Source organism: Xyrauchen texanus, chromosome 14 (genome assembly GCF_025860055.1).
Source record: "Xyrauchen texanus isolate HMW12.3.18 chromosome 14, RBS_HiC_50CHRs, whole genome shotgun sequence".
NCBI lineage: Eukaryota > Metazoa > Chordata > Actinopteri > Cypriniformes > Catostomidae > Xyrauchen > Xyrauchen texanus.
The window spans coordinates 34593045-34613953 of NC_068289.1; the positions used below are offsets into that span (position 1 = coordinate 34593045).

At 37.3% G+C, this 20909-nt stretch overlaps 2 protein-coding genes across 3 annotated transcripts in view; one reads left to right on the plus strand and one right to left on the minus strand.

Moving 5' to 3' along the window:
• The window catches only part of LOC127654988 (ras-related protein Ral-B-like), a 32106-nt gene extending 31827 nt beyond the window's left edge, over positions 1-279 (minus strand). The window contains exon 1 of one of the 2 annotated variants that reach the window (XM_052142572.1): positions 231-274. The gene's annotated coding sequence lies outside the window, so the exon portion shown is untranslated. Of the gene's footprint in view, positions 1-151 lie in introns of both variants that reach the window. The other variant, XM_052142571.1, reaches the window with a different exon arrangement.
• A 5458-nt stretch (positions 280-5737) lies between these two features.
• Positions 5738-12124, plus strand: si:dkey-3d4.3 (leucine-zipper-like transcriptional regulator 1 homolog). Its single transcript, XM_052142564.1, has 8 exons — positions 5738-5803; positions 7497-7689; positions 7848-7930; positions 8201-8279; positions 8429-8475; positions 8873-8993; positions 9184-9364; positions 10376-12124. The coding sequence occupies exons 2-8, from the start codon at positions 7527-7529 to the stop codon at positions 10965-10967; spliced, it is 1266 nt and encodes a 421-aa protein (XP_051998524.1). The 5' UTR covers positions 5738-5803; positions 7497-7526; the 3' UTR covers positions 10968-12124.
• Positions 12125-20909: the final 8785 nt, after the last annotated feature.

Sequence of the window (20909 nt, forward strand, 5' to 3'; positions counted from 1 at the left end):
GTGACATTTTCCACTTAGCGAGATATTCTGAGTGGGTAATGTAATAACCGTCGACCAGTGACAAAAGCTCCGGTTAGAATGGATAATTTCCTAATATCAACAGTAAACAACAACAAATGAATCAGAACAATGTAAATAAAATGTATATTACCACTCGGTGACTTAGTCCTTCACAGTCTCTTTATGCTATCTTAAACGCATTTATCGCCTGTTCCGAATCATTCACCTACTTGTTTCACTGGCACTGTCGTGTCTGCCATAAACCCCACCTTCAGTAAACGCAAATTAAAGGATATGATATCATGAAGCTAGACTCCCCCCACTGTGCGTGCGTCGTGTGGGAAAAATTTAACAGGATATGATGTCATGAACAACGTTCCGTTCAAGAGTTGGTAGCTGTCAAAAGTTAACATTAGTTTAATTTAATGTTATTTTTATGATCCATGTTTAGTCAATGTTATGATTTTAATGGCTAAGAAAGCTCTTCGTATATATGAAGATCTTTCTTAGCAATTCAAATCATAATATTGACTATACATGGTTCATAAAAATAACATTAAATTAAACTAATGTTAACTTTTGACCGCTCTATATATATATATATATATATATATATATATATATATATATATATATATATATATATATATATATATATATAAATACTTTTAAACTGCATGAAAAGTGATATTGATTGCTTGTTTTATTTTAAATTTTTGGCATTTGTATTTTTAATATTTCTAGTTGTGTTGCTGTCATCCACTTTAATTAATGTTAAAGAAATAAAAGTCAGATGGTAACTACTTCACATATACACATATGAGACAAAACATTATGATTGCTCACAGGTAAATTGTTATGGCCAGACAGCTGGGTCAAAGCATCTGTGAAACGTGCCGACAGTGGTCCGAGGAGGGACAAACCACAAACTGGCGACAGGGTGTGAGGCGCCCAATGCTCATCGATACGTGAAGGCAACAAAGGATATCCCGTATGGTCCAAAATGACAGAAGGTCTGTGGCACAAGTCAGAAATTTTTAATGATGGTTATGGGAGAAATGTGTCACAACAATGGGGACGCGTGCAAGAACTGTACTTTGGAGCAGTGGAAGAAGGTCGCCTTGTCCGATGAGTCTCCTTTTCTTTTACATCACGTGGATGAATGTGTGTGCACGGTTAACCTGGGGAAGTAATGGCACCAGTATGCATTATAGGAAGACAAAAAGCAAGTGGAGGGAGTGTGATGCTCTGGGCAATGTTATGCTGGGAAACCCTGGCAGGGGCGTGGCCACAAGGGTGGCACGGGGTGGCAGCTGCCACCCTAAAAATAGCTTTGCCACCCCATTTGCCACCCCAGATGACAGCTCGGATACGGAGGGGCATCGGCTTAACTTCCTCCATCTTAGGCTACTTCAATCGATTGGGTCACGAAAAGTACTTATCAAATATGATCTATAATTCACAATAGTTTTAGTTTTAAGTCTGATGTCTTTATTATGTAGATAAAGTGCATTTCTGCCCCTGCAGCAGGCTAGTGTAAACGGCAGATCGGTAAATCCACGGGTGACGGAGCGCAGCGAGCGCTGCTGCAGTAGCCTAACTGGAGTGCGCGCGGACTCGTCTCGGAGGAAGAATGCGCTCATCTTGTCCAGAGTGGACTCCGAGTAGCCTATAGTTGTGAGAATCTCCACGAATACGAAAGCAAATTTTTCATTTAAATCGCATATTCTGACAGGTGTAATGGTATTGAAATTGTCATTCAAATCACAGTGATTTCAGGAGACAAAACTTGACAAAAAAAGCATGTGGAGAAATTATATGTGTTAACTATATAAATGTTTTTAAATTAACATATTAAAAGCTTTTTATTTAATTTTACATAAACATAATTAAAACATATATTCAACATTTAACATATCTCCAAGATGATCTTACTTGGTTTGGGATTAATTACTAATTACTATTAAAATGTAAATGTATCAAAAGCAAATATAGCCTAAGCAAATATTAAAATGGCAAAGCAATAAAATGTCTGTGCAAACTAAATAATATTTATTAGGACAGTGTTCGTCATATAGTGATGTCACTGGCATATCTTAAGTTCACCCCTCCCCATTCTTTAATCATTTCACCAAAACTACAACATGTGGCAGGCCCGCGACCACCAGGCTGAAGCCGTTTAGACTGTTCTCTTTTTAATGCACAGAAACAGGTAAAGTCAATCATGTGTCTATCTTGCTCGTTAATCTACAAAAGTTACCTGAGTGGTAGTTGTTATAATGACTTATGTATATTTTCAATCAATGCAAAGTTGCTATCGTTAGCTCATTAGGCCTACGACGACATTGTCCGCGGCGACACAAGTGGATTTTTTTGAAAGGGCAAGTAAGTAAAAGACATTTACTTGCCTGACCGGACAAGTAGCCTGATTAAAACTTCAGTGAGAAAAATAACTAGGAGAAAAGCAAGAACGGTTCTGATTTTATTACATTTAACGTTAGACAGCGATTACAAATGGATAACAGTGTATTTCTGGTAAAGCTGAGGCCAGCGCAGCCTGTCTCTTTGTGAGAGACTTTAGTGGAGAAATCAAACCAAATGAGCATAACAAAACTCACAGAAGAAACATACATTCAAAATGTTGAGTTTATTATTAATAACATGACTATGTTTTGCCGAATATTATTACGATTGCAAATGTTACATTGATTTAAGTTAAATAAACAAGTAGTTCATATTAAGTTATTTGCATTTTAGACACATTATTAACTGTTTTTGTTCTATTTTACCATCGAAAATAGTTCTAAACAAAGAAAAACAGCACTCAACGGTGTTTTACTAAATGATTCATCGTTTTGAATGAATCGGGTGAATCAATGACTCAGTTATTAGACTAAGTGACTTGCTGCCACCTACTGGCAGTTTAGTTTGATGTTCAAAAGTATCATACATTTTTTTCCAAAATGTCTTATTTGTATATTCAAAGGTTAAATTAGTAGTAGTATGTTTTATTTAATGCCATGTCAGCGATCAAAGCTATTTTCATGGCAAGAATTCAATTAGAAAAAACAAATATCATATAAATACAATAAAAACAAAACAAATATAAATAGCAAGTCATATTATACAATATTTTTTTTAAGATTAATATATGATAAGAAATCCAAAACCTTTTCAGGCACAATCTCATTAAATAAGTCCTTTAACGAGGTAACTTCATAAAAGAGCATTCTACTTGTGTTAAGACCAGGACAATCTAGTAAAATATGTTTGACAGATAAGGGAATATTACAAAACATACATAGGGTTGGGTCTTCACCTTTAAGCAAAAAGGCATGGGTCAGATTTGCGTGACCTATACGACATCTGGTGTAGACCACTTGATCAAATCTTGTTTTAAAATTGATAAAAAGTCTGTTTGAAATTTCCGGATGAATTACATGCAACTTGTTGTTCTTGCACATATTCCACTCTTCTTGCCCAAAGGTTAAATTAAAACATTAATCTTATAACATTATTTATTGCATTTGTAATTTCGCAGTATACATTATTTAATTTGATTGGTATATTGCTATAGTGTGTTACTATTAACACGTGATTTATTGATCAAATGTAAACATTTGACATGAAAGATAATGCATACATTAAATAAGGTTTTAAAATTGGCCTTCATAAAAATAATTACTGCCATTGGATAAATATAAAAAATATGCACATTTTCAGAAGTAAAAGCTGATAGAACACTGATGAGGATATTGCTTTAGAAAAAATTATATTTACACCACCAAAAATTTCTACTACTCTGTGTCATATTCAGATTTCTTTGTACAGATAATGAGTTAATGGCTGCTGCCTTACATGTTTGACTATTTCATATTTCAGTCTGATACTGTTTTGCTACTCTGGTTGCTCTTAGCTTTGCTGCTTTTATTTGTGTTTTATGTGATGTTATGCAGGTATTATTTTCGCATTATTTAGGCTATCTGGTTGTTCTGTAAAGAACTTTGGTCCGCCTAGTGGCTGTTGTAAATCAGTTATCAGTAACTGTTGTAATCAGTTACAGTAGTATACTGCATCTTGCAGAATATGCATAATTTAATGCAAGTTTTATTGTTTGGTAATCAAAATATTCTGGATTCCTTATCTTTTTGATCAATAGGAATAAATAAATGCACTTTGAGTACAAATTAAGGAATCAGTTTATTTTAATTACAAGTGTTTGTTTCTACCAGTAATCTCCACTAAAGCAAGGGCATTTTTTCCATGATTACCCCATTAATATGCTTACACACACATTTTCATGCACACACATTATCACACATACACTCATACACACTCTCTCACTCTCTCTCTCTCTCACACACACACTCAAAAACATACTCCTACACACAATGTTAAAAACAGATTGAAAACGATTGTACTTTAAAGATGTCTTATCCAACGTTAGTATTACAGCCTTCATCTTTCAGTTGAAATGGCTGATAGTTCAGAATTTACTGTTAGCCCTCTCTGAACATCAGAAATTCATTAAAATAAGCACATGTCCCTCATAACCAGTATAACACTTTTATTTTTATTTTTTTACATATATCATGGGAAGCCTAGTTGCCACCCCTCATTCAGCTCTTGCCCCCCCTTTGCCACCCCAAATATAAAATCCTGGACACGCCACTGAACCCTGGGTCTGGCTATGTGGATGTCAATTTGACACGTGCTACCTACCTAAACATCATTGCAGACCAGGTGCACCCCTTCATGGCAATGGTATTCCATGATGGCAGTGGCCTCTTTCAGCAGGATAATTTTTTTGCTTTCCACACAGTGCTTGGGAATGGTTTGAGGAACATGATGAAGAGTTCAAGGTGTTGCCTTGGCCTCCTAATTCCCCAGATCATAATCCAATTGAGCATCTGTGGGATGTGTGTGACCGACAAGTCCAATCCACTGTGGCTCCACCTCGCAATTTACAGGACTTGAAGGATCTGCTGCTAATGTCTTGGTGCCAGAGACCACAGGACACCTTCAGGGGTCTTCAGAATCCATGCCTCGGTTGTTTTGGCGACACGCAGAGCACAAACATCATATTAGGCAGGTGGTCATGATGTTTTGGCTCATCAGTGTATTTTACTACATATTTTCTAAAACAATGTTTGTGCATCATTAAGTATTTTATGCTCTGTGTTAAAATTACCTTACCCTCAACCTGATCAAAACACACCCTGTGGGGCTTTTTAAGATCATGTGAACTGAGGAATTAAATAACATTACGTCCCATATTTTATAGTTGTAAAGGTGTTTTTTTTATGTTTACTTCAGCTTCATTAGAGACTCATAGAGAATGGTTAATGTACAATAACAGTATTCTTTTATAACTTTTATACCAGTGCTCTAAAAAACAAAGGCTATACATACATCTTACAACAAAAAGTAATGAGCGGTATGATAACATGGTAGCCTATGTAATGCTATTGTATAGACTGTAAATGATTACAATAGTAATATGCCATTGATATTTACATTGATATTACAATGTACCTACTTATAAAATACTAGCAAAAAAAAAGGGAAAACTTCTTGTTTTTTCGGTAATTCTGCATATCCTCAAATTTCAACTCTGATATTGATAATAATAATAATAATAATAATAATTTCGTGTGCAATAGTTCTGCTTCCGCGAGTTTAAAAAAAAAAAAAAAGAAAAAGGGTGGGAGTGTTTTGTGCTCATAATAATTCTTCGCCCCTCCCTCTCAAATGGTCGATACTTCGAAATCATCGGTTACAATTTTAATGAAGATAAAAGGAGGTAAGAAATTCGCAGATTTGAGCGGTAAGGGATTTTAATGCCACTCACTAATAGCGTAGTTTAAACGTTTATGTTAAAGACCGCTAAAAGGGCCAATGAACTGACACAAACGCTTGTGCTTCATTCGAGAACCTCTAACCACATCTTGTTGCCAAATCTTGTTGCTTCAGTAGTTTTTCCAGCGGTCATGTGACGCGTTCATGACTTTTTCAAATAACAGTCGCATATAAGCTTCTTATTTTCGTAAGCAATCCATTACCACCGTAATGGGATTAGGTAACATTATTTCTTAGTTACACATATATGCCCATTACAAATGCGAAAGATACTTAGTAGATGAATAACAGGCAAAGATCCTCACTGGGCATACATGTAAATAATTATTCTAGGATTTAGTAAACTAAACATAAAAATAAGCGTGAATTAGCAAAGGGTTTGGTGGTTATATGTTCAAAACTTTGTTATATACAAGGCTAAGAACTATGCCTTTTATGTGAAGCCCCGCAGAACGTATAAGGGGCCGTTCACACCGAACGCGTGATTACCCGCGCTGTTTTTAAATTGTTTTCCTATGTATACTCTTAGCGATCCATTGAGAGTGATAACCAATAATCGCTACAACGAGGAGGTGACTCTACCCTCCCTAGCAACGGGGCTAATTTGGTTGCTTAGGAGACCCAGCTGGAGTAACTCAGCACACCCTGGATTCGAACCCGTGACCCCAGGGGTGATAAATACTCTGTGTTTATGCTAAAAAGTTACAGTTTTTTGAGGTTATGCTATTACCAAACACATGATAATCAAATTTGAGGAATAACATAATTTACAATTAGAAGTTTACTCTTTTAAAAGTTTGAAAACTAAAGCTTGATTTGAATTGAAGATTTATATATAATGTTTCACTTTGCATAAGGAGCGCTCGTTGTTTCTTCCTGCAATAGTGTTTCATACATACAAATGTCAATAATGTTCTAAAACTGTATTCCTTCTATAACTGTATGTTGCATGTTTTAAAATACAGTTTTCACTGCGGAACAATTGAAAGGGCCTTTGTTCCCATTTTCGTTTACGTTGTGCAAAACATGAAGTTAGTTTACGGTTTTCATTCATTGCGGTTTTCAGCCCTAGTTTCAGATCTACTTAAAACATATAATACTTTGTGTTTCTGCAACAAAAAAAAGAAGTGTGTCTGAAGTATTCAGACATAGTTTTACAGTTATTATGCCAATTATTTTATCAAACACATAGTTACATTTGAGGACGAACATTATTTATACTTTGGAATTTGCACTTTAAAAGTTTGAAAACTAAAACTTGATTTGAATTTGATTTTTTTTTTTCATTATTGTAATGTTTCAATTTGCTTAAGAAATTCTCATGGTGTCTCTTCTTCTTATAGTAGTGTTTCATATGTTAACATTTCTATAATGTGTTCCTTTTATAACTGTACTGTTGCATGTTGACATTGTACCCTTAAGATATTTTTTATCTTGTTAATATATGCGCTGCCCAAAGCCATGTTGCTTACTAGTGTTTTCTGGTCACTTATTTGCTTAATATTTATCTAATGTTTTACCAAACTACATAATACAAATTCCATTCTTTGTCCTATTCATGTTGTACTGTTTCAGTGTGATCCAAGAGGTGTTGACTTCATTAGTGGTCCCTGTGTTTTTCATGCTTTCTTCACAAGGTTAACCCATGAGACCCTCAGAGCCCAAGCATGAGCCAGGGGAGCAGTGCTTGTTTGTGGATCCCAGTGTCTCAGCACTGCCCTGCACCGTGTGATCGTTTCAAGCATGCTTCTTGTGCCCACAATGGACATGTGTACTTACTAGGAGGCAGAGAAAAATGCTCACTGAGCGATTTCTGGAAATATAATGTGGGTAAGTCATTGTTATTTATCTGAGGCTGCTCCGAGTTTCTGATGCTTGATTATGGTGGTGTATTGCTGAATCAATCAGTATTGCCTGTAGTATTGATTGATGAGGTGGTCTATGGCTTATTCACCCTTCTATCGTTTTTTCTTTTTTCTTTTTTTTAGTATGTAATGAATGGGTAGAAATTTCCTGTAATAGTGAAGAGGCACCTGATGAACTGGAGGAGCACACCATGGTAGCATATCAGGTAACTAGATCTACATTTCCTTAAGGAAATACTGATGCTTGCAAAGCAGAAAAAAATTGTGTTAACGTTTCGATAAGCTTAGATTTTAGGCATTGGTTCTGCATAAATGAAATGCTGCATCAGAGCTGATTTGCTGTTGTCATGACACTCAGCATGTGTCTAGTTTTCAGTCAGCAGCACTACAAAAACATTGTTCTCACTGACTATTTTACTGATCAATTTATGATTTATAAATGGTTTATAATATCTTACGATTATATGTTTTCTCAGGAATTTCTCTATGTCTTTGGAGGAATGCAAGATTCAGCATATACTAACTCAAAAATACCTCTTTGGGTGTTTGATACAGGTAATCTTCGATTCTGCATATATACTGTAGTAGAGAGATGTGTGCGCAGTGTATTATGTTTAAAAAACTACAGTGTCTTCCATGTTAGGACAATATTGCTGTAATATGCCATTTTGCTGTACACCTCTTTAATTCAATATACTTTGCAGTTAAAGAGCTCTGGATTAACTGGAAAACAGGGAGTGAAAATGTACAGGTAAATATTTACAGAAACCAACACTCCTACAGGTGAAACACTTCTAAAGCTGTGTTCACACTGCCAGCTGCTTTGTCACTGCATGTCCCTAGTTGTGTGTATGAAGAGTCTAAACAGCACTGTTTCTTTACAATTAATATTATTATTAAAATATTAGGATCACGTGAGCTCTAACTTCTAAAGTCCTAAAGTCACTCTTCATTTGCATAGTATAGGGCTAAAGTTAAGTTAAACATTTCTCAACTTCGTCAATGGTCGCCAACGGTCGCCATCACTCGTGTTGCCAGAAGTTGCCAGCTCTCATTGAAAATGAATGAGACGAGGTCATTTTGTCGCTGCGTGTCGCTTGCACTGTGAATGCAGCTTAAGGCTTTTATAACAGTAGACTGTTTTGTAGGAAGTGACACCAGCAAACAGAAAGGGGCACAGTGCAGTCACCTTTGGGTCATCTATGTATGTTTATGGTGGATATATTGATATAAGAGGATCGACAAAGGAATTCTGGAAATTTGATTTCGGTGAGTGCCATCACATGATATTTATGATCTTTGGTAGGACAGCATCTACTGAAAACATAAATGTAAAACTTTATCTGTTCTTATAGCACCTTGTTTAAGTGGAATAGCACAAAGCACATGTCTGTTATGAAGACATCATTTACAAACAGCCAAATCACTTTCTCAAATAAGTATATTTTCTACATGTTAGAGTCCAGAGTGTGGTCGCTACTAAGCGGTGTTCAAGATGGTCCTGGTCCCAGACATTGTCACTCAGCTGTGACGCACCAGGACTGTATTTACCTCTATGGTGGCCTTCAGGGCCTGAGAGAAAAGAGGGATCTGTGGAGATGGTGTACTACCAGTCAAAACTGGAGCTGCATCAAGTTCCAGTGAGTATCTTTTTTAGTATCCATCGACCCATCCATTTGATATTTATCTGCCAATTATTGACCAAATTAAAACCATCTGCAAACAAGCATAAAAATGCAGATATGAAAGACCAATAGTTAATTTTGAATCAATTAGTCTCACACTTTGTACAAGCTCTGTGAATTCAAATGCATAACCCAGAAATAAAAATATTCACACTTTGAAGTGTTGGCACACCTAAGAACATGAAATATAAATTTTTTGTTCGGTCTCGTTCTCACGTTAATGTGGAAAAATACGGCATGAATGGATGCAATAATTTTGAAGCAGCACTTACCTATAGGCTACATGATGAGGGAAACCATCCAAAACGTCTTAAAACCAGTAGACTTTGACTTCTGAGTTTAGGGTATGATATCCATTAATGCTGCACGATTGATTGATAAAGATTGAAATTGAAAAATGGCTTTGTGCAATTACTGTAAGGTTTAGTAAAAGGCTGAGTTTTAAACTACATAAACAGAAATGCAAAAAATGTTTTAGAAGTAAAAAACAAACTTTTTTTCATATCAGTCATCATGTTATCATATTAAGTCATGTATATATATTTTTTTGGTATCTTTTAATTTTTTTTTTATCTTGCATGTATCTTTCACTGTGGAGCTCTTTAAAAGTTTGGCCTGTCATGTGTTCAACGGATTCAGTGTTTACTAGAAATGATTTATTGTTAGAACATTGAAAAAAAGCGTTTGTACCTCTTTGTACATATTTTAAGCATTCCTAAGTAAAACAGTGATCTGAATAAATAAGGAAAGTTGTAATATATATATATATATATATATATATATATATATGTGTGTGTGTGTGTGTGTGTGTGTCTATGTCTATCTATCTAAGCAACAGATAGATCTACTCCAAGCAAATCGTTCTGTTTCCATGTTATACTTTCCTCTTTCGTCTCCTCAATTTGATTTAAAAAAATATATAATTATTGCATTTTCTAATACATTTCTATATTCTGTACTGTGCAGTTCAGGTCCATCCAAGCTGGTTGGCCACTCTGCTGTGTTATATAAAGATAGCATGCTCATCTATGGTGGAGGAGAAACCCAGAGTTCTCCTCAGAACAGCTTATGGAGTTTCAACCTGAAAACAAATACCTGGATGAAGCTGCCATTGCTGCCTGGATCTACTTCTCCGTGCCGGATCTATCACTGCAGCATTGGTTTAGGCCTCAGTTTTCAGCCCACAGCCCCAAACATCCACTGCAGGGTAATACCCAACTCTCACAACATCAGTAACAAGCTAAGGCCCTTTAAGAACAAGTGCTTACCATCCCACTCCACATTGCAAGAGAACTGCATTGAGCTCCAGACTCTCCGAGCAGACAACAGGAAGTTTTTACCAGATTTTACTATTGCACTGAAAGAATCAAAGCCTATGGGGAGCTGTCTCACCTTTGAGAACCAGGAGGCTGTTAGTGAGAAGCGGAATAGTGGTGGCCTGGCAGAGGAAACTGAGGACACCATGTTTCTCCATATGCCTGACTTGCTTTTAGTAGTGGGAGGTAAACCTCTACTAGGACAGCATGCTATTTCAGTGTGGCATATGACATTGGCATGAATATGAAAGAATGGAGTTTTTATTTTCAGAGCATCATACATTCTCTGTGAGAAATGAAAGGACCTTCACAACAATACCCACATCCTGTGACAGAATGGTGTCCTTAACCCTCAGAGCCCGACGGCATCGTCCACGACATCACACGGCACCTCCGATAAATATTTATATAATTTGATGAAAGTTTTATCGATTTTCTTACCGTTTTTTCCAGCAGAAAGCTAACGAGCTAGCCATCACGGGGGTGTCTTTGGTGTCTTTGTAGCCTTTACAGAAGGTTTTCTATCCAGCCCGGAACTTGTGCCTCTTTTCTGAGTTTTTCAGCAATAAATCCAAACACTTACATCCAAGATTTATCCACTTGATGTCCATAATTTATCAATTCTCCATCATTTTTGCCGCTAGCTCGATGATAGCTGCCATTTTGGATATCACATGATGCTTTGCGTGAGGTTGTTGACCAATGACAGGCTGATCCGTCTTCCACGTTGGTGTGCGTCATTACGCATGAACCAAGCTCTGATATTGTGGAGAGAGAAACGCACGGCAAAGTAGTTTTGAGGAGAGAGAGAGACGCACGGCAAAGTAGTTTTGAGGAGAGCGAGAGAGAGAGAGACGCGCGGTCCTCTCTCTCTCTCTCCTCAAAGTAGTTTTGAGAAGAGAGAGAGAGAGATGCGCGGCATAATAGTTTTGAGGAGAGAGAGAGAGACGCGCGGTCCTCTCTCTCTCTCTCTCTCTCTCTCTCTCCTCAAAGTAGTTTTGAGGAGAGAGAGAGAGATGCGCGGCAAAATAGTTTTGAGGAGAGGTAATAGTTTTGAGGTAATAGTTTTGAGGAGAGGTAATAGTTTTGAGGTAATAGTTCATTGTAATAGTCATGACCAAAAAGGATCCTAGGGGCACCATCAGGTGGATCCGTGACGGCCCTCTGGTTTTTGTAAAGTGGATGGACACTCGGGAAGTCTCTGTCTGCTCCACAATTCACCCGGCCTTCTCTGGCAACACAGTTCAGAGAAGGGTAAGAACTCAGGATGGAGGCTGGAACACCAAATCCATTCCATGCCCAACCCCTGTCACTGAATACAACAAGAATATGGGAGGTGTTGATCTTTCTGATCAACTCATCCAATACTACTCAGTTCACCATAAAACTATGAGATGGTACAGGACATTGTTTTTCCATTTTTGGACATTGCTGTGACCAACAGTTACTTACTTCACAAGGAAGTTTGTGCAGAGAAGCAGCAACAGCCCATGACCCACAAGGCTTTTCTGGAGGAGCTGACAGCCCAACTCTGTGGTGTTACAGTTGCTGTTCCCCCACCCAGCAACAAAGTGACCATGTACCTGTGCCAACATCAGACCAAACTGAAACCAGCAAGAAGGCCTCCTATGGTAGAAGGCAATGTGTGAACTGCAAGCAGACAAGGCAGGTCAAACAGGCCACCCCTGGAAATGCAAAGCCTGTGATGTGGCCCTCTGTGTGATTGCTGATAGGAACTGTTTTGAGGCTTGGCACCAGTGAATGAGGCAAAAACGCCTGGACTTTTTTTGGAAAAATGTAAATAGTTTTGGTTCTGTAGAAGTTACAATGTTTATTCCTGTGCTCCAGGACTCCAAAGACATGAACAAACTGTTTTCCAGAGGAAATTTGCTTAGCTTTTATTTATTTGTGTGTGATTTCAATAAATATTTGAGTGATTCAATTTCCGTTTTATTTTTTCATTTGTCTTTATGGTCCCATAACTTATTTTACATTCAGGTGACATCAATGCAACACAAATATGCTGAAAGTCCAATTTGTCTTGAAAAAAAAGAGGTGTGTCAATTGTCTGTGCACAACAGGGTTGATGTTTTACAAGCTTTTTTAGTAAATAAAACCAGACGGAAAATGAATTGTAAAAATGCCCTTAGGTCTTAAAGGGTTAAAGTTGAATTCAGCTTTGTGCAAACTGTAAAGTGTCTGTAATTACTAATTATATTCTAGACTATATATATATATATATAAATATATAGTCTATCATCTGATCCAACTGATCTTAATGGTCTTAACTGATCCTTAATCAAGTAATAATTTGGTATATCTATAGACTTTCAACTGGTTTGACAATATTATGTGTGTGTAAAATATAAACATCTACAGAAAACCACATGTTCAGAACTGGAATACATGTACCATATGCATTCAGAGTGTGTATGAGCATTTGCAGTGCAGGACACACTGCAAGGAAGAGGAACCATAAAATGAATTTGTATGCTGGAGGCCAGTCACAGAGGTGGAAGGAACAAGAGGGCAGGAACTGGTGAGCCCAATGTCATCTAGCCCTTCAGTGTCTACTATGTGATTCAGTAAACAAAACAAAACTACTGTAAAGCAAATTACAGGACTGACAATTTGTGACTCTCATTTGTAAGTCAATTTAGTTACTGCAAAAGTGCCTGCTAAATGACTAAAACTACAGTCAATGTAATTACCACAATCTGAAAATGTAAACTGTTGATTCGTTTGGACTGTACAAGTATAGTATATGGTACAGTAAATTACATTACAGTGTACATTGTAAAAAAGAAATATATTTTTACTTAGAAAATACAGAATAATTTAACATACATTCCCCATTTTTCAATAAGTGTTAAATTCTGATAAAATACATTTATTCACACCATTATATTTTGTTACTTAAAAATGTTACTTAATTAATCAAATGTGTTACAAAAAAAAAACAGGCACACATGGTAAACATCATGCTTTACACATGTAACTTAAACCTGATAAGTTTGTAAAACTAGGTCCGTAAAAAAAATATTTCTTCCAGAGTAAAAAAAATATCTGTTTATATTTACAGAGAATTATTTTTTTTTTAAGTGTTAAACTCCCATAAAAATAAATATATTCCCACCAAATTTACGTTTTCAGAAAATATATTAAATAAAAATAAAATAATATATATATATATATATATATATATATATATATATATATATATATATATATATATTCTATATTTAACTTTATTTGATGCAACATTTGCAACACAAGATATTGAGTTCATGCTGTACTCGTGATATGGGTAATCAAATAATTTTGAGTGACAAAATGATTCTGGAGTTTAGTAAACTTCTATTAAATTGATTTGTAACTGCTTGTTCAGTTTAGCTTCTTTATTAAAATGAAGTGAAATACACTTACTGTAGAAATTTAAACCATTTGTGTTGGGATTACTATAACTGTCAGTAATTTAACCCTGTAAGCTCTGAAGGTGTTTTTAAAGAGTTCCTGTTTTAGTGGCATACCCAAAACGAAAGGCTTATAACTCAGAAAAAAGGAAAAAAAAAACAGGAGGGTCAAATGATTGGTATCATTGTAAATAAAACTTTTAAAAATTTGTAATTATATAGATTATGATACATTCTGGGACTCTCAGCTTAAGAAATAGCTGAAAATCACACAAAGAAAATTTGCCAAATAATTGCTATTTTTCTTACTTGACATTATACTGTATATCTCTGGGTGATAATACGTCCACACTGTGGATAAAATCCACACTCTCCCAACTCATCTCTCCCATCAACGATACAGAAGAACCAACCTCAAAACATAGATCCAGCAGAACAACTGGAGCAACTCACCCAAGGGCCTTCTTCAGAGGAGGACTACTACGTGAGGTTCTGGAGCTTGGCCTTTCAAGTGCGCTGGGAAGCGAGAATCCTCCGGACCATGTTCTGGTTAGGATTGAATGAACCGGTGAGGGAGATGGTCCCTATTGCTCCAGTGGTCTCCAAGCTCCCTTCAGCAGAGACCACTTTCTCCCCAGCCTCAGTGATCCTGAAGACTTCCTTTGAGCCTCCCACGGCTCCGCTCTTTGAGCCTTTCACTGCTCCACCTTCTGAGTCTCCCAAAGCTCAAACTTCTGAGTCTCCCACAGCTGTGATTATGGCCGTCTGGAAGCAGAAGGGAAAAGCTCCTACTCCCCGGTCGCTGCCATCGCTCACGACCACGGAGGCCATTCCCATTTATGCAAAATGTGTTTTAGTGAGTGAGAATGTGTTGAGTTTTGCAAAAAGAGTAGATGAGATTTGAAAATGGTGTCTAACAACCTGATCTTGTTTAAGGTTTTGCCAAAAGAATGATTGATTTGACAAATGGTTTTAGGCCACTCAGCATCTGGTTCAGGGAATGGTTTTTTTTTTGTAGAGTGTTTTAAAAATTCAGGAAAAACTGTAATGTGTTTAGCCTGCAAAATTAAAAGGGTGTTTCAACCATGAACTGAAATTACATGTTTAAAATTGTAATTTCAAATAGTGCCCAGCGCTCCTGATCAAGGACCGCGGTGGCTACGCTCTTGGAGTCTTCCACGGTGACTCCTCCTGTCTCAATTACCTGTTTCCCCTGCGGCTTCGCCCGATCCATCCTCAGGATCCCCCTCCTGGAATTCAATTCCCTGCTCCTCCTGTGGCTCTGCCATACCAACTGTGGTTCTGCCCCCTGACCCTGTCCCTATTTTGTGGCCTCCTCCTGACCCTGTGGCCTCCTGACCCTGTCCCGGCCCTGTGGCCGCCTTCAAGGCCTCCTGACTCCGTGGCCTCCTGACCCATTCCCTGCCCTGTGGTTGCCTCCCTGGCCTCCTGATTGTCCGCCAACTCCTCATTGGCCTCTTAATCATCCTCCGGATTCTTCCTCATCTGCTTGTCCCTGCCTGCCTTCCAATCCATCTTTTGGCACCATGAGTTGCCCCTTTGGGAGTTGGAGGGTTCTGTCACGAACTGCCCTTGTTTTCCCAATATTCATGGACTTCATGTCCCAGTAGGCACCTTTGTTGATTACACTCACCTACCCTCCATCTTCCACAGCTGTTCTCTGTTCCAACATTATCCTGTGTATTTACACCCTCTGGTTTCCTTCCCTCATCATCGGTTTGTTAACATGTTAATTTAAATGTTACACTCACATTTACCAGAAAACTGCTGTGACATTTTACAAAGTTAAACACAACTACAAAACAATTGTTATCGTTTACATACAATGACTCATTGTTTCTAATGATATGATACAATCAATTGTACAAAATGCATGAAGGCTTGATGCTGAGGCAGAATTAAAAAAGATTCTGAAAGATTAGGCACGATCTTTGAAAAAAATAATATAATATTAGTATAAATGAAAAACGCTTGTGGCTTTTGCTTTTTCTGTGTGCATGTCATTGCAGTTTGCAATAAAGTTTTGTCATATGTGTAGTATACACACAGGCATCCAAGTGTGTTAAGTATGGATGAGTAATCCGAACATAACACACTATAAACACAAATAAGGGGAAAAGTTATTTACTGTATTTGTTTTCTCAATGTTCTAACACTTCTCAAACAAAAGTTTAGTAGAAGAAAACAAAAGCATTGTGCTAGAAAAAAAAAATATGTCTCGCCTTCTTTGTAGGTCTGGCCATAAGACTGTGTCCTATTTATAGTGCTAAAGCTCTAATTTGTTAGTGAACTCATTATCTAAATGTGTTTTCACATGTGTCAGTGTGGAAAGGCAATTGGAAAAATAGTGTTGCAATGTAGAGACCAATGTTTACAGTTTTGCTAGAAGTGTGTTATTCAATTACCAGCTGAGTGTATAACAGAGAACATGCATTCAGTTTGACACACTTGGTAAATGCATTGGCTACAAGTGTTACAGTTTTTTCCAATTGCTAACACACTAAAATGACATACACAGCACAATTATTTAAACTGAAACACAGAGTAAAACCTCTTTTCAAGTCTCCAAAAGTCTAAACACATTTTCTGCTTTACACACATTTTGCAATTCAAAATGGCACTTTTTACATGCACTGCACACGGTTCTCTGCATAAGACACAACAATCTGACAAAGTCACATGTTTGCCATTTCAAAACACTGCCATTCAAAATGACACAACATGAGCTAATTGGCCAATACATGTGCCACTTGTCCAAACACCTCAATGGTTAATTGTTAGCACTTCAATCAGGAAGTAAGCACTATGAAAAGACCACAGGTGAGCACCATTTGTTTTACAGAGAGGAAGAGGAAGAGGGAGGGTGAGAATGAGAGGGAGAGGAAGAGGAAGAGGGAGAGTGAGAATGAGAGGAAGAGTGAGAGGTAGGGGTAGAGGAGTTCATGGCCAGAGAAGACAACAACTTTCAAATTAAATCAGAGCAAACTTAGCTGAACATGTCGTCAACCATGGGCTGACAATGCGAGAGGCTGGACAGAGAGTGCAGCCCAACTTGAGCCGTTTTACTGTCGCCTGTGTCATCGGGACATTTAGACTGGAGTGCAGGTATGTAACCAAAATGTATTTCACACTATGTAGTACACCCCATGTCATAGTGTATCAGTTGGGTGACACCTGTTTACTTCTTGAATGGCTGATGTCATACACTAACTGTACAAGTTTCCTGTACAATTTACTCTACTCTGGGGGAACTATCTTTAGGCTGCATTGTCCAAGCCCTATTTTTTTGTTTTTCTAAAGGACTGAGAGACGCAACCATGGTGGAGGAAGGGGCCAGATGTTCACCGGGGTACAGGAAGCTACCATTGTAAACTTGGTTTTTGGAAAAAAATTAAATCAGATTACGAGAAATTCAAAGCCACATCATCCAAGACAGCACCATATTCAACAACATTCAACGAGTCAGTCTGTCCACATTGGCTCGCATTCTCAAGCGAAACCAGATCAGAATGAAACAACTTTATAAGGTGCCGTTTGAGAGAAACTTTCAAAGAAACAAAGAGGTCAGACGAGCATATGTGGATGGTACAATATTTGCTGCAGTACACTACACGCAACATTATTTCCCAGTGTACTTGATAACACCATATTGACTAATTTTTGTTCTTGGTTTTCAGTGAGTACTGGAAGTGGATGCTCATGCAATCCCACATGAGTTCATCTTTATACAGTCAGGTCCATAAATATTGGGACATCGACACAATTCTAATCTTTTTGGCTCTATACACCACCACAATGGATTTGAAATGAAACGAACAAGATGTGCTTTAACTGCAGACTTTCAGCTTTAATTTGAGGGTATTTACATCCAAATCAGGTGAACGGTGTAGGAATTACAACAGTTTGTAAATGTGCCTCCCACTTTTTAAGGGACCAAAAGTAATGGGACAATTGGCTGCTCAGCTGTTCCATGGCCAGGTGTGTGTTATTCCCTCATTATCCCATTTACAAGGAGCAGATAAAAGGTCCAGAGTTCATTTCAAGTGTGCTATTTGCATTTGGAATCTGTTGCTGTTAACTCTCAATATGAGATCCAAAGAGCTGTCACTATCAGTGAAGCAAGTCATCATTAGGCTGAAAAATCAAAACAAACCCATCAGAGAGATAGCAAAAAAATTAGGTGTGGCCAAATCAACTGTTTGGAACATTCTTAAAAAGAATGAACGCACCGGTGAGCTCAGCAACACCAAAAGACCCGGAAGTCCACGGAAAACAACTGTGGTGGATGACCGAAGAATTCTTTCCCTGGTGAACAAAACACCCTTCACAACAGTTGGCCAGATCAAGAACACTCTCCAGGAGGTAGGTGTATGTGTGTCAAAGTCAACAATCAAGAGAAGACTTCACCAGAGTGAATACAGATGGTTCACCACAAGATGTAAACCATTGGTGAGCCTCAAAAACAGGAAGGCCAGATTAGAGTTTGCCAAACAACATCTAAAAAAGCCTTCACAGTTCTGGAACAACATCCTATGGACAGATGAGTCAAAGATCAACTTGTACCAGAGTGGTTGGAAGAGAAGGAAAGGAACTGCTCATGATCCAAAGCATACCACCTCATCAGTGAAGCATGGTGGTGGTAGTGTCATGGCGTGGGCATGTATGGCTGCCAATGGAACTGGTTCTCTTGTATTTATTGATGATGTGACTGCTGACAAAAGCAGCAGGATGAATTCTGAAATGTTTCAAGCAATATTATCTGCTCATATTCAGCCAAATGCTTCAGAACTCATTGGACGGCGCTTCACAGTACAGATGGACAATGACCTGAAGCATACTGCGAAAGCAACCAAAGAGTTTTTTAAGGGAAAGAAGTGGAATGTTATGCAATGGCCAAGTCAATCACCTGACCTGAATCCGATTGAGCATGCATTTCACTTGCTGAAGACAAAACTGAAGGGAAAATGCCCCAAGAACAAGCAGGAACTGAAGACAGTTGCAGTAGAGGCCTGGCAGAGCATCACCAGGGATGAAACCCAGCGTCTGGTGATGTTTATGTGTTCCAGACTTCAGGCTGTAATTGACTGCAAAGGATTTGTAACCAAGTATTAAAAAGTGAAAGTTTGATTTATGATTGTTAATCTGTCCCATTACTTTTGGTCCCTTAAAAAGTGGGAGGCACATATACAAACTGTTGTAATTCCTACACCGTTCACCTGATTTGGATGTAAATACCCTCAAATTAAAGCTGAAAGTCTGCAGTTAAAGCACATCTTGTACGTTACATTTCAAATCCATTGTGGTGGTGTATAGAGCCAAAAAGATTAGAATTCTGTCGATGTCCCAATATTTATGGACCTGACTGTAGATGAGGCTGGGCTCAACCTAGCAAAGACCAGAAGAAGGGGGAGAAACGTCATTGGCCACAGAGCATTATGAATGTAGTTTGAAGCTTTGGTTTTGTTTAAAGTTGAGAAAATGGGTGAAAGTTTCAAGAAATGTATCTTCGCAATTGTGAAAAACTGTAATTTACTTCACGGTCTAAAACTATTATTTCAGTTTCACACTGTCTCTTAATTGATCACATCTTTTGATTACACACTGGGTTGATTTTACAGGGATTATGAATTTACAGTAATATCAATTTGGTTAGGCAAAGTAAGACTATTTCCTAATGTGACTTTATAGTACTGTTAAAAAAAAAAATATATATATATATATATATATATATATATATATATATATATATATATATATATATATATATATATATATATATATATATATATATATTCAGCACATTTAAGTTTGCTACAGAATGATCAGAATGATAAAGATACTAAATTGTTTGGTTGATTAAACCAAATCTTCTAATTACATGTCACAATAATCTTGTGTTCTCAAATAGTGATTATATGAAAGGAAATATTTACAACCCTGATGAAAGCATGTTATGAGGTTTTGAAAAAACAACTAGCTTTTTTACAAGTATGATCACTTTGGTGTTTTGTACTAAGAGTTTTGAAAAATATATATATTTATTTGTATATATCTCTTTGTGGGGAACAAATGTCCCCATACGGATAGTAAAACCCGAAATGTATGACGTTGTGGAGATAATTTGTCGGCCCCCATGAGGAAAACTGCTTATAAATCATACTACATTATGTTTTTTGACAATGTAATGCAGAAAGTTTTCTGTGAGGGTTAGGTGTAGGGGTAGGGTTAGAGGATAGAATATAAAGTTTGTACAGTATAAAAACCATTAGGTCTATGGAAAGTCCCCATAAAACATGGAAAACCCCCAACATATATGTGTGTGTGTGTGTGTGTGTGTGTACGTGCGTGCGTGCGTGTGTTAGTAAAAGTAAAAGACAACTTTATATTTATTATATATATATATATTTATTTACATTTAGTAAATAAAGTGCTCAATGTGTGCCAAATAATTGTAATTGGTTAAAAATATATTTTCACATCCAAATAATAAACCTAAAATCTAAAGAGTTAAGAATAGGCTGGGTCTTTTGATTACAAAATTATATATATATTGACCTGCACGTTTAACTTTCAGTACCACGTGAGGGCGACAAACTTTACCAGTCACACCCAAAACAGATATGACCTGTTGATACATAACTATGCACATAAATGTTTTTCTGAATTGCTAAAACACTAAACCCCATTCTCTGAACCAAATGCTGAGTGGCCTAAACCCATTTATCAAATCAATCACTCTTTTTGCCGAAC